Source organism: Helianthus annuus, chromosome 2 (assembly GCF_002127325.2).
Source record: "Helianthus annuus cultivar XRQ/B chromosome 2, HanXRQr2.0-SUNRISE, whole genome shotgun sequence".
In the NCBI taxonomy this organism is placed as follows: domain Eukaryota; kingdom Viridiplantae; phylum Streptophyta; class Magnoliopsida; order Asterales; family Asteraceae; genus Helianthus; species Helianthus annuus.
This window is the reverse complement of record NC_035434.2, coordinates 167,555,437-167,568,892: the sequence shown is the minus strand read 5'-3', so window position 1 is coordinate 167,568,892 and position 13,456 is coordinate 167,555,437. Positions and strand designations below refer to the sequence as shown.

General features: G+C 33.3%; 1 protein-coding gene across 1 annotated transcript; it reads left to right on the top strand.

Annotated features, from left to right (window-relative positions):
- Positions 1–4,336: 4,336 nt before the first annotated feature.
- On the top strand, positions 4,337–4,747 carry LOC110900087. Its single transcript, XM_022146989.1, has one exon. It carries the CDS (start codon positions 4,337–4,339, stop codon positions 4,745–4,747), a length of 411 nt encoding a protein of 136 aa, XP_022002681.1.
- Positions 4,748–13,456: the final 8,709 nt, after the last annotated feature.

Sequence of the window (13,456 nt, the reverse complement as noted above, 5' to 3'; positions counted from 1 at the left end):
AATGATCCATTGTGCTAACAAGTCATATGTCACATCAATAAACAAAGTGCCACCTTAGTAAAAAAAATATATGGGCTAGGGTTCAATTAGTTTAGGAGTGTAAAAAGAAAATAAGTTGAAAGTTGGAAGTGGTGTAGTACAAATCAAAAGTTGAGAGTGTTATCGGCCAATTAGTGAAAGTTAGGTTTACTTAAAACCAATATCACTATATGTTATGCTATATGTATGCATGCATGTATTATAGATAAACTTTCATGTAGGAGTGAACGTCAAGCTTGCAATTGTCAATATCAATACGGATTAAGAGGCAACCATGAGCACCTCGGCAAGTGAATATGTTGACTTTCTAAGGCCAGATGGAGTGGGCGGTGTTTCCACTCTCTCACGTGCTTTCTTCACCGTCGGTCAAACTTCCCGACCCTTCCTAAACTTCTTGCTCGCTTTTGTCGTGTTAAGCATCTTCCAAAGAGGGTGGAAGGATAGACTTATTCCAGCTTAATGAAGTCCAAACAAAACTTTTTATCGAAAACCTACAATCATAACAAGTTATTTAACTACTTTGATTTGTATGTTATAGGTCATCAAGGGTTAAAGTGACGTCATCTCTTGTTTTACTAGTTAAAGTGGCAATGTGTTTGGTGGTTATGAACCAAGAGAGGTACATGACTACTCAAAGATGTAACTTCTTGTTATAATGGTATGAAGTTCCTCTTTACTATAACATAAAATTTCTTATTATAATTGATATGGTATGAAGTTTACACTTTGCTATAACATAGAATTTATAAAGGAAGTGATTCAAGCATCGATTACAAATTATAATTACCCAACTTCTCTAGTCATCATGGCTCACATATGTGTAAGTATCCAACAAATAGGAAAACAAAAAGGAGGCAACAAATCTAAGAAGATATTCGATTTATTAAGGTGGTGTATTTTTTTATAAAAAATTTTAACGAAACATTCTTTGTTATGACATATATTGATTATAGAAGATATAAAGGTTGGTTTCTATTGCATTTATGTTTGATTATGGTGTTGTATTTTTTTATAAAAAGTTTTAACGAAACATTCTTTGTTATAACATATTGATTATAGAAGATATAAAGGTTGGTTTCTATTGCATTTATGTTTGAATATGGTGTTGTATTTTTTTATAAAAAGTTTTAACGAAACATTCTTTGTTATAACATATTGATTATAGAAGATATAAAGGCTGGTTTCTATTGCATTTATGTTTGATTATGGTGTTGTATTTTTTTATAAAAAGTTTTAACAAAACATTCGTTGTTATAACATATTGATTATAGAAGATGTCAAGGCTGGTTTCTATTGCATTTATGCTTGATTATGGTGTTGTATTTTTTTATAAAAAGTTTTAACGAAACATTCTTTGTTATCACATATTTGTTATAGAAGATATAAAGGCTGGTTTCTATTGCATTTATGTTTGATTATCTATATCTCTATTATACTATATAAAGCATTACATATGTATAAAATGGTAAAACTCATCACATTCTACGTAAATTGTTACACGATACTTTGGGATTATCAATAACATATATTCAAAAATACATTCTATTGTATTTGTGTATTTGGACTAAAGGACTAATTAGTGAACCAAAACTAATCAAATTTTACATAAAATGTGTTTTGTAATTTTAGAGAAGTTAGTTAAAAATTTAAAGGTTTAGCATACACAATAACAATTTGTGTTGTGTGTGTTTTTATAAATCTAAGAGTAAACTGCCAAAATGGTCCATAAAGTTTGGTCACTTTTGTCATTTTAGTTCAAAACTTAAACCTTTTAAATGTAGGTCTCTGTGGTTTCAATTTTGTTGCCATTTTCATCCAAAGGAAAATCAGGTCATATTTTTCAATTAACATCCAGTTTTTTTTCTTTTTCCTCCCTTTTAATGAATGGCAAAATGGTCATATTTTTTAATTTATTATAATAAAACGTTAAAAGACTATTTTTCTCTTTAATAAAAGGAAGAAAAAAGACAAAAAAAAAATGGATGTTAACTGAAAAATATGACCACATTTTGATTTTGGATGAAGATGACAACAAAATTGAATCCACAAAGATTCAGATTCAAAAGGTTTGAGTTTGAACTAAAATGACAAAAGTGTTCAAACCTCAAGACCATTTTGATAGTTTACTCTAAATTTAAATATTCTATATGATTTATTATAATAGCCAAACATGAATTTATGGTGTTAGAGCATTCACATCCATTCCACCATATTTTCACCCTAAATTACACTAAAAAACACTACATTTTCTCTCTCCTTTTCAATTAAATAATATTTTTTATACCTTTATCATTACAGTTTCTCTCTCCTCCACTCACAACCACTTTCAAAACATATTAAAAAATTATAGGGCGAGAACAGTGTCCCCCAAAATATACAGATGAACAGTAACATTTTCTCTCTCCTCCACTCACAACCACTTTTTATACTTTTTATATTTTAAAAACACCACTCACAAAATTTGATACCTTTATATGCGTACACTATACAAAGGCATGGGTTTTCTTTGGTTTTGTATCTATATGCGATATTGAAAGGACTATTCTATTATAAAATAATGTGTATGTATATATATATATATATATATATATATATATATATATATGTGATACTCTATGTTACATTCATAAATAAAACTAAAGAAAACAATCTACTCCAGTTAGGAAAAAAAAGAACATTGGAAAGAATTGATAAAGGGATTTGTACAAGGGTAGAACCATCCATGAAAGTAAAGGTTAGTTTCGTTTGGTCTGGTTTGATTGCTTGTCTTTTAATCTTTATCGTTTAAAGTAAGGTAATGTTTTAAGTTAACAATTAAGTTTGAAACCGTTATGGTTTGTTATAAATTTTGTAACTTTTTTTTTTTTGAATTATTCAACTTCAAATCCAAATAAAGCTGGTTAAAAAACTCTTTGTGGAATAGGCTAATCTTTGTATCTACATTCTTTCAACTCAAGATAGTATTTTTTGTGTACTATGACGGTCTAAGAAATGATTTTACTTGTGGTATTAATAACCCTATTAAGTGGTTCATAACCGAATATAAAATAAAACAGATGATAAACTAACAAAAAAAAAATAAAACAAAACAAGTACTACGATGTAAATTGTCTACTCCGTCGTAACGTGTGGGTTTCTCACTAGATAAAAAATGTTGCAGTATACTATATAATTTTTAGGGTAAATTACTTTTTGAGTCCCTGTGTTTTAGTGGTTTTAACTATTTGAGTCCAAAAGCAAAAAGTTTAACGACCTGAGTCCCTATAAGCATTTTCTTTAACCATTTGAGTCCTTTTGAGTCCAAATTTTAACTTTTTGGGTCCAATTTTTTCAACTCAAATCGTTATAAAATGAACAAAATTGGACTCAAAACGTTATAAAATAAATGGTTAGGGACTCAGAGCATTAAACTTTTTTATTTTGGACTCAAGTGGTTAAAACCACTAAAACACAGGGACTCAAAAAGTAATTTACTCTAATTTTTATTATAAGGGTTTCCCGCGCGTTGCAGCTGTGAAGCGTGGGTGCTTTTATATACACACACACACAAGGTATATATGTTTTTTAACGTTTTTAGGTTTGAATTATGTTTTCGGCTCATATTGTCAACTCTGCTGCAACGCGCGGGTTCCACACTAGTTTATATTTATAACTAGAACCGAACCACAAAGCTTAAATCTTTAAGGGGATATTTGATTTATATAACCACAACTTTTACTAACTAGTTGATAACACTTTCAACTTTCGACTTGTACCGCAACACTCTCAACTTTCAACTTATTTTTCTCTGGCACTCTCAAACTAACCGAACTCTAGCCCAGTTAGTTTCTTGTTGACGTGGCATCTAGAAATGTCATTTTTTGCTGACGTAACATTTGACATGACACTTTTTGCTGACATGGTATCTGACGTGGCCCTTGTTTAGTGACGTGGCATCTGACATCAGCTAACTGTATTAGGGTTCAGTTAGTTTGGGAGTAATAGAGGAAAATAAGTTGAAAGTTGGGAGTGTTGTGGTACAATTCGAAAGTTGAGAGTGCTATCGACCAATTGGTGAAAGTTGAGGTTATTTAAATCCAATATCCCATTGTTAAATAAAAATCATAAACGAACAATTAGTTTCTTAACTCGCTTAATTACTTTGGCCCAAACTTATTCGATCAAATTTGGAATTTATAACATTCATAACACATTGATATATATCTATTAATTCATCATATCTTAATGAATAGTAACATACTTTTATATTTTGTGGTTTTACATTGGGGAAGCGGGTAGTGCTACTAATCTTGCCCTCATGTGTTGTCCGTTATGCTCTTATGATCGTGATTCTAGGGATCATCTTTTCTTTCAATGTGCCTATGCATCTGAGGTTTGGAAAACAGTTAGAGATTGGGTTGATATGGGGAATGTCAATAATACTTGGGATTCCATTATGGGCTGGTTGGTGAATAGTGCTAACAAGAGACATCTTGGCGGTGTTGTATGCAAGATTCTGGTTGGGGCGGCTACCTATTACATTTGGCAAGAACGAAATAACAGGCTATTCTCGAGACTACAGCGGTCACCGGCTATTCTTTCGCAAGTCATTCTTAACACTGTTAGGTTGAAGATAATGGGATTCAGGATTATGAAGCATCCGGATCACATGAAGATTATGGACCGATGGCAGATCTCGAAGAAGAACGTAATGGAGGACCCGGGCTAAGGAGGATGTTCTTTGTTTGTTACGTTTAGTTTGTGGTTGTGTGTTGGTCGGGTTGTTCTCTTGGTCGTGTTTGTTTATTATTTCGGGTCTTTGTTTTTTGTTTGGTCTAGTCAGGGTATGCCTTGGCTAGTAGTGTGCGTCTAGTTCTGGACGCATCCTGTTCTTTTATTGGTTATTTATAAAAATTCACCGGGGTAAATCCCTTTCCCAAAAAAAAAGTGTGTGTTTTTTCCCTTTTAACTTTAAGGTTTTTTTATTTATTTTTGTTTAAAGAAGTTTTCTTCTTATTTTTCTATAATTTTGTCATATAGAAAGTTAAAAAAAGGTTAGTTTTTTATTAGTTTTTGTTTTACGTCTTTTTCTGAATTTGATCATCTTCGTCTGTTTGCTACTTGGCACAGTGTTTGGTGATCACATTTGGTCCCTTAATTTTTTCGTTCTGTTGCTATTTAGCACAGTTTTATGCTCCCGCCCCGCAATGCGGGGGACTTAAAACTAGTTAAAGAAAGATGAAGAGTATATAACGTTTGTTTGTATAAGAGTTAAATGTCATTTTAGGCTTTGTGGTTTGATCTATTTTGTCAGTTTAGTTCAAAGTTTTCATTTTTCTTCTGTGGGTCCAAAAAGGTTTCACCGTTGCCATTTTAGTCCACTGGGTTAACTTTATCCATTTTTTCTGTTAACCAGAAGGGCAATTCGGTCATTTTATATGTAATTCTGTTAACTAAAAAGGCAATTCGGCCATATAAAATGACCGAATCACCCTTCTCGTTAACAGAAATAATGGATCGAGTTAACCCAGTGAACTAAAATGGCAACAGTGAAACCTTTTTGGACCCACATGTGAAAAATGAAACCTTTGAAATAAACTGACAAAATAACCCAAACCATAGAAACTAAAATCGCATTTAACTCTTTGTATAATGATTGTATTTTTTGATAAAAATAATGAAAAGAGAGACCATGTTACATGCGCAAATGGCTTTTTGTCTAACGTTGGTCCGGAATTAAGAAACCATATTTATGCCATGTTGTCATCCACCCTGGTCCAGGATCCCCACCTTTGTACATACTCAATCATCCAAACACTTAAATTATTAATATTTTCATATTTTGGACCAAGTGTACCAACGCTTGAGTTGGATTTTCTAGAAATACGAATGTTAGATTTAGGGGGTGTACATGGAGCGGTTTTGACCAAAAACCAGAACCATAATCGCGAGCTTGGTTATTGGATAACCATAATCATAACCGATCGGTTATGGTGGTTATGATTATTTGGTTTTGATGGTTATAGCGGGTTAGTTATGGGTGTTAAACCGTTTATTTAGCTTAGCTAAAAATAACTTAATTTTTTTAACACAGAATAAATTGTTATTGCATATTTGTGTATATACCATTTATTATCGAATAATCAAATAAAGTGATATGATACATTCCATAAATTCAAATAAACATTCAGCCAAAACCACAAAATGATATGAAAAATCAATAAGTACTAAAAATCTTCGGTCAAAAACATCAAATATTAAAAATATGGTGAAAAGTCATAAATCCTACAAAGATTTATTACATGTCGGTTAGGTTCGGTTATGGTGGGTATGGAAAAAATGATAACCATAACCGACCCGCTACATTCGGTTTTCAAAAAAAAAAACCATTAACCGACCCACCGGTTTTTTATTTGTTTCGGTTTTTTCGATTCGGTTTTATCGATTAATTCGGTTATGGTTCGGTTAATACGGTTTTTTGCACACCCCTAGTTAGATTTATATACATATAAATTGTTGGTTTTATTCTCTAATTTATTAGGGTTGCCGTTTTGTTGGTAAGGTGTGGATTTATCAAGTACAGCCAACCAAGTATGAAATTTACGAGTATGGATTTAGTCTAAACGAAGTCGGGTCAGTTTCTGATCAAACCGATGAACATATTTAGTTAAATTGATCATATATGGTCAGCGTAAACACGTTTGCGAGTTAACCTCTTTAATTTCATATTTAATAATGAAAAAAGTTTATGTATAACTCGAAAATTGGCTATATTTTTATGAAAAAAATAGAAAGATATAATCTTCAAAATTTACAATTTAAACATAGTTATTTTATTTTTTTTTTCTTAGAGTAAACTGCAATTTTACCCCTTGGGGTTAAAGTCAATTGATACTCTGACCCTCTCCCAGGGAAATATCGCATTCCGACCCCCAACTAATGAGAAACCTTGCAAAATTACCCCCTGCCATTAAAAAGTATTTAAAGTCAACCTAACTTATAAACGGTCAAAGAGTATTATTGTCATTTCCATTTGGTTTTTATGGATTACTCAATAAAACACCCTATATATTAAGTTATTAAACATCTTACCCCCTAAGCTTCTCACCACTCCCCACACCTTCCACCACCGGCGATCAACTCCCCACACTTCCACCACCACCGGCGCCGGCGATTAGACTCAGGCGAGCTTCCACCACCACCGGTGATGAGACCTCGACGACCTTCCTTCCACCACCGGCGATCAGCTCAACTCAGCTCCAGCAAAAATGTCGATCACATCCACCATCAAAGAAGTCTTGTCGCACATGTCAGGTAAAATCGAACAAGTAATGTGGTTATTGAACAAGTAATGTCAGGTAAAAGGGGAATCACTGAACAAGGGTTATTGGAAAAAACAGGGGAAAAGGGAATCACTGTGTAGGAATGTGGTTGTAATTGTATTTTGGAACATTGAGCAGAGACTGTTTTAATGATGATTCAAAAAGAGGATATGATGCTACTGCTTAGTATGTGTTTCTTTCATGTATGGAACATTAAGCACAGACTGTTTTGGAGTTGATCATTTTCATATATGTGTTTCTTTCTGTGTTTGCAGTGGACATGAGGATGAGTGTTACACTACGATCGATTGTGTTCTCGATGGTGGTGAAAATGCGATGCCGCCCTTTCCTGCACTTCCAGTTTCCCCCTTAGCAAGAAATGGTTGCCTAGTTGAACTCTAATATATAATCTATTTATGTAGTCTGACTTTAGGATTTTTTGGTTTAATATGTATGATAACTGTATATATATGGTTGCCTAGTTGAACTCTAATGGTATAATGTTTGATAACTGATAATGTTGAACTCTAATGCCTAGTTGGATGATTTGCATGTTTGGTATCATTTGATACCAAAAAGATCATTAGCTTGTTGGGATCATTGCATTTCTTTCTGTGTTTGCAGCAGGTTTGCATGTTTAGAAAGGTAGAAACTGCACCATGTTTAGAAATTGATGTTTGCAGCAGGTTTCCATGTTTGCATGTTTGCTGGTGGAGACTGATGTTTGCAGCAGGTTTGCATTGCATCAGTTTAGAAAGGTAAAAAGTGATGCTTGTTTAGAAATTGATGTTAACTGATAGAAACTGATCATTTGGTGAGACGATGATTGTCATGTCTAGTTAATCTATTGTTGTTGATGATTAGTGTGTACATAATTTATTGTTTACAAAGGCTTTGTAAATATTCTACCTCAACAAACAGGCAACAATTTACAGCAGGTATGTGTTTTCATATGTGTTTTGCAACAGGTTTTTAGGCGAGAAAAGGTTTTGTTTCCTGCAGGGGGTAATGTTTGGAACAATCTATAACACTGGGGGATAATATTGCAGAATACAGAGAACCATAGGGGGTTAGAAGAAAGGGTAATATAGTCATTTTATATAGGGGTAATATTGCACAGTTAACAAATCATAGAGGGTAAGAAGAAAGGGTAATATAGTCATTTTACATACCATTTAACAGAACTGTTAAGCTCTTTAACGGCAGGGGGTAAATTTTGCAAGGTTTCTCATTAGTTGGGGGGTCAGAATGCGATATTTCCCTGGGAGGGGTTTAGAGTGCCAATTGGCTCTAACCCGAGGGGGTAAAATTGCAGTTTACTCTTTTTCTTATAAATTTATAATATTACGGTACTAGTTTGAAACCAAAACAAAAAATAATAATTAAGGTGTTGTAGGTGTATCAACCCGCGAAAACTCACAGTGTTCATGTATCTGTATCTGACACAAATTATGAGTTCATTTCTTGGTCGTTCATGACAAACTTTTAAGTTTGTATGGAGTTAAATATGCCAACCAGTGAACATGACCTGTGCAACGCCTCTTTTCTCTTTTCATATGAAAATATCATGCAACTTAAGAAAACATCGTATATCAAAATTATTAACATGTGAAATATAAACAAAATGTCACATAAATACCTAATGAACAATAATGGTAAAGTTTCTAGTCATCTTAATCAGCGTTTGTTTTCATAACTACCTAAATAATCTTAGTAAAATCTATTATTTATCTTAACACTTATAGAACATGTATTCTTTATTGTTTTTTTATTACGATAACCTGATTATCTGACATAAAAACCGAACATAACTTATACAAATAACAGGTTGAAAAGGTTATTGAACATGTACTACAAAGGACAAAATTCTATATTATTCAACAATGAAACCCCAAATGCATAATTTAATGAATAAGATAGCATTTATGAACAATAAAGTTAATCATACCAAAGGACTTTGTTCCTGTTTTTTTTTTAAGAGACTTTCATTGCGAATCAGCCGAATCCGAAGACCTGGACGGACCAACAACAAAACAGAACTACATAGTCCTACAGTGAACAATACTATAAAGTTCAAAGTATATTCCATTGTTGTTTAAAGTATAATTAATTTGCTTTAAAACATCTAAAACTCTTTTTCATGCATCATGTTAATTAGTAAAAGAACTTAGCAAAAAATTGTTCTTTTATATTGATTTAACAATACCCTTGTGTTACTTGATTTAACAAAAAAAATAATTAAGTTATGGCTAAAGGGCATAACGTGCATGATTTTGAAATATTAAATACAAAACTCATCAATTTTAAAAGGAAAGAACACCGTCACCGCCTGTAATTTGATACAAAACTTGTAATTTACTCCTTTATTTATATTGATTATTAAAAACTACTTATAAGTAGATTGTGTACTAAACATGTCTCCACAAACATACTCACAGGTTTATCAAATATTTTAAGTTTTTTTTTAACTTAATAGGTGTCTTCAAAATTTGATGTGTTGCAAGTAAAATTCACACACAAAAAAAAAACATTGGTATACGTATTAAATTAAACTATGGGTTATTATTTTGAACATTATTGTATGACAGAAAAGTGTTACTAAACTAAGGGATGTTTGGCAACATCTGAATAGTTAAGTGCTGAACCAGTAAGAGGTCTGAACCATTAAGTGTTGAATCAGTAAGAGGTCTGAACCATTAAGAGCTTGTATAATGCTTAACCGTTCAGAGACAAATGTCTGACCAATTCAGATTAGATGTCTTAACCATTCAGACTCTGTATAAATCTTAACCATTCAAAGGCAAATGTCTGAACCACTCAGACATGTGCTCGTGAAACAAACAGTCTGAATCATTAAGTGCTGAACTAGTAAGAGGTCTGAACCACTAAGAGCTTCATTAAAAGGTAAACAAACAGCCCTAAATAGTATTCAGCTTAATACATGATAAAAATATTGATATATTTAATAATAAATAATTTATACATACACTTAATAAATAATTAAATATAAATGCTTTGTCATAAAACCGTGTTATAGTATCTGTCTAGTTTTATAACAGACAAAAGCAACAAAAATAGAATAGAAATCCTAAAAACCAGGGATAAACTGATCAAACTACGTAAACTTTCCAGGGATAAATTGATCAAACTACGTACACTACTAGATCAATTTTTGACTCGGGTCGAAAAGGGCATTCTATCTTTCTTTTCTATTCGCTCATGATCTGGCCTGGTCGACCCAATCATGATTTGAAGGATGGGACCTTTTCTCGAACTCGAAAAATCCTGCCGACATACGGGGATAGCGAGCAGGCCTGGGCCGGCCCGGAATGGGAATTAGACTTCATTCACTTGATGGGCTTTCGCCTGAACAAGGTGGCGTGACCCATGCCTAGTACCTTTCCGGGTCAGGACTATATATATAACAATAATTGCGGCGGATCAACCCACTCGTAGGACTGGTTCACCATTCATTCAGAGGGCCCAATTCACCCCCCGACCTGGACGAGACATTAGAGTGATGAGTCTGAAGCAGATCGCTCTGAGTTAACTATTTCAGAGCTCTATCCCTTTCTTTCTCCCAACGCCGTTTAGCCGGGTCTAGTTTTCCTCTCACCCGGAAGGTGGCTAAGGGTAAGAAGCAATTTTATCCATCTCTGAATGTACCCCCAATGGATTATTTGATCCATATTGATGCAACCCAAAGAGAGTTAATAACTAATATAAGTTGAAAGAACATTTTGACCTAATATTGAAACTTGCTCTTTATTTATTCCTCTCCTTTCAGTCAAGTAAACTACCTTATTCTTAATTCTAATCGGGTAGCGGAAACTATAGCGACGGAGGACACATTCTCAATTCTTTTGTCAGAATGGTACCTCAAAGAATAAAGAATGTTTGATTTTCTTCTTTAATATCCAGCGGGCAATGGGAACTAGATGCCAAAAACCAGACGGAATAGTAGGTATAAAGTAAATTGCCCAATGTTTCCAAATTAGTCCAACTTCGTACCTTTCCGGCATAAACCATATATCTCAGAGAGGTCGTATTTCTCATAATTATGATTTTTAAGACATTTTTTTTGGCCTCGAACCCCTATGACTCGGGATAATATGTCGTTACTATATATCTTACCATGTTTATTTTATCCTTTTATTAAAAGATTTGTTAATTACAATCTTTAGTTATAGCTTGAAAAAATAACTTTTAATTAGCTTTTCAAATCAAACATAAAAGGAGACCTCGATCACTTTGATGTTGTCCTTCTACCCACCGATCCTTTTAATATGTTATGCATAACATCATTAACAATTATTATAGTGGTTATATGAATCGTTTTGTGATTTTCTATAAATTGTAAAGTTTCTTTCTATAACATCTTTAAATGTGATACATCAACGTTTCTTTTGAAATAAGTAACACCGTTAGTCTTTTATTTTGATGGATCGTTTAAAAATCAACGTTAATGTGTAACGTGTATGAGGGTAAACATGCGGTTGAATCAAAAATGTTTTGCATTTCATCTCTTCTGACTCTGACTCAGTATATCTATCTTATGTCTTAGTTTTATGTATGCCACCCGTCTCCACTCTCTACGTAATGTCATATATGTGTATACTATCTAGTTTGAAAATACTGTAAAAATTTCCACTCTCTACGCAATGTCATATAAGTGTATACTATCTCGTTTGAAAATACTGTAAAAATTGTATCATAATTTTTTATTCCAATAGTTAAATGCTTAAATCCTATCATTTTCATCCACATATCGTCACATGTTCCAACTACTTATTCATGACATGCGGATTTACAACAAGCACGTTTGATAGACATACATAAGATACAAAATATATGTAAAATGACAAATTATATGTAAAATGACAAATTATAGGTAACGGAACATCTTTTATTCATTCATTCTTCAAAGACATTCTTTTCAAGTGGATTCATACCATGATTGGTAAGCATGAAAAACATACCATAGCACGTCACTCTACGGTTGTGCTTGACATTTAAGATAGATGTATACACTTTTACATTTTTATCATGCCATAACACCCTTATATTGATTTTCCATAAATTACTCATCATAATTAATTAATTATACCATGATATGATCATATCATGATCACACAGGTCATTCTTTAATCTTTATCATCCGTAAAATCACTTTAATCGTTAAGACTTGTTCGTTTTTAAACCACATGAGATATCTCTTTTTGTTGGTCAAATCGTTGAGAGATAAAAACCCGCTCTAAGTAATTGGGGGGGGGGGGGGGTAAAGCAGTCCACCTTGTTTGTGACAAATTCATTTCACTTAAAACACAATCCTAGATCCAGTACTTACCACATGTGACTTGAGATGCATCTTGTAAAACATAGTTGGCATGATATCACTATGAATGTGGCACACAATATGATCGTACTTTTTACCAACATGGTAATACTTTTCACCATATGCTGTGTCTTTTTCTTATGTATCAATCAATTTATCAAAATATTCTTTTGGATACTATCATGTGTTGATTTGCACTAGAGCTTACAACCCAATCCTTTTTGCACAAAAGAATAATTATTACTAGCTGAACTAAAACTTGTTTTAAACACAAATCTTTACAAAACATACTTCTTACCCGACCCAAATAAAGAAAGTTGTTAGCCCACCCGTAGGGGGGTTTTTTTGGCGTTTTTCCCTAAAAAACACTCATTGACCGCCCTCGGGGGCTTTTTTTTTCAAAAAATGGGTTGGGGTCTGCCAAATTAAACGCCGGATCAAGATTTTTTGGTGTAGGATCGAGTTTCGACCCGAACGAGTCGTTCAGAGGAGTTTTCGTCAATTACAGGTGCGGAAAACAAGTAATCAACGTAGAAACAGCTTGCAAATCACTTTAAACACCTTTCTGTATTGAATAATGACAGTTTACATCCAATTCTCGATCCGGCAGCACTTCGGTACGAGTTACAAGACTACTTCCTGTAGTTCGCTTATGTGCACCTATTTATAGGTGTTGGGGTTCCCTCCAAGGTACATGGACACATAAGCGGACCTGACACATAAGCGAACCTCCTAGTGACACATAAGCGGACCTGACACATAAGCGGACCTCCTAGTGACA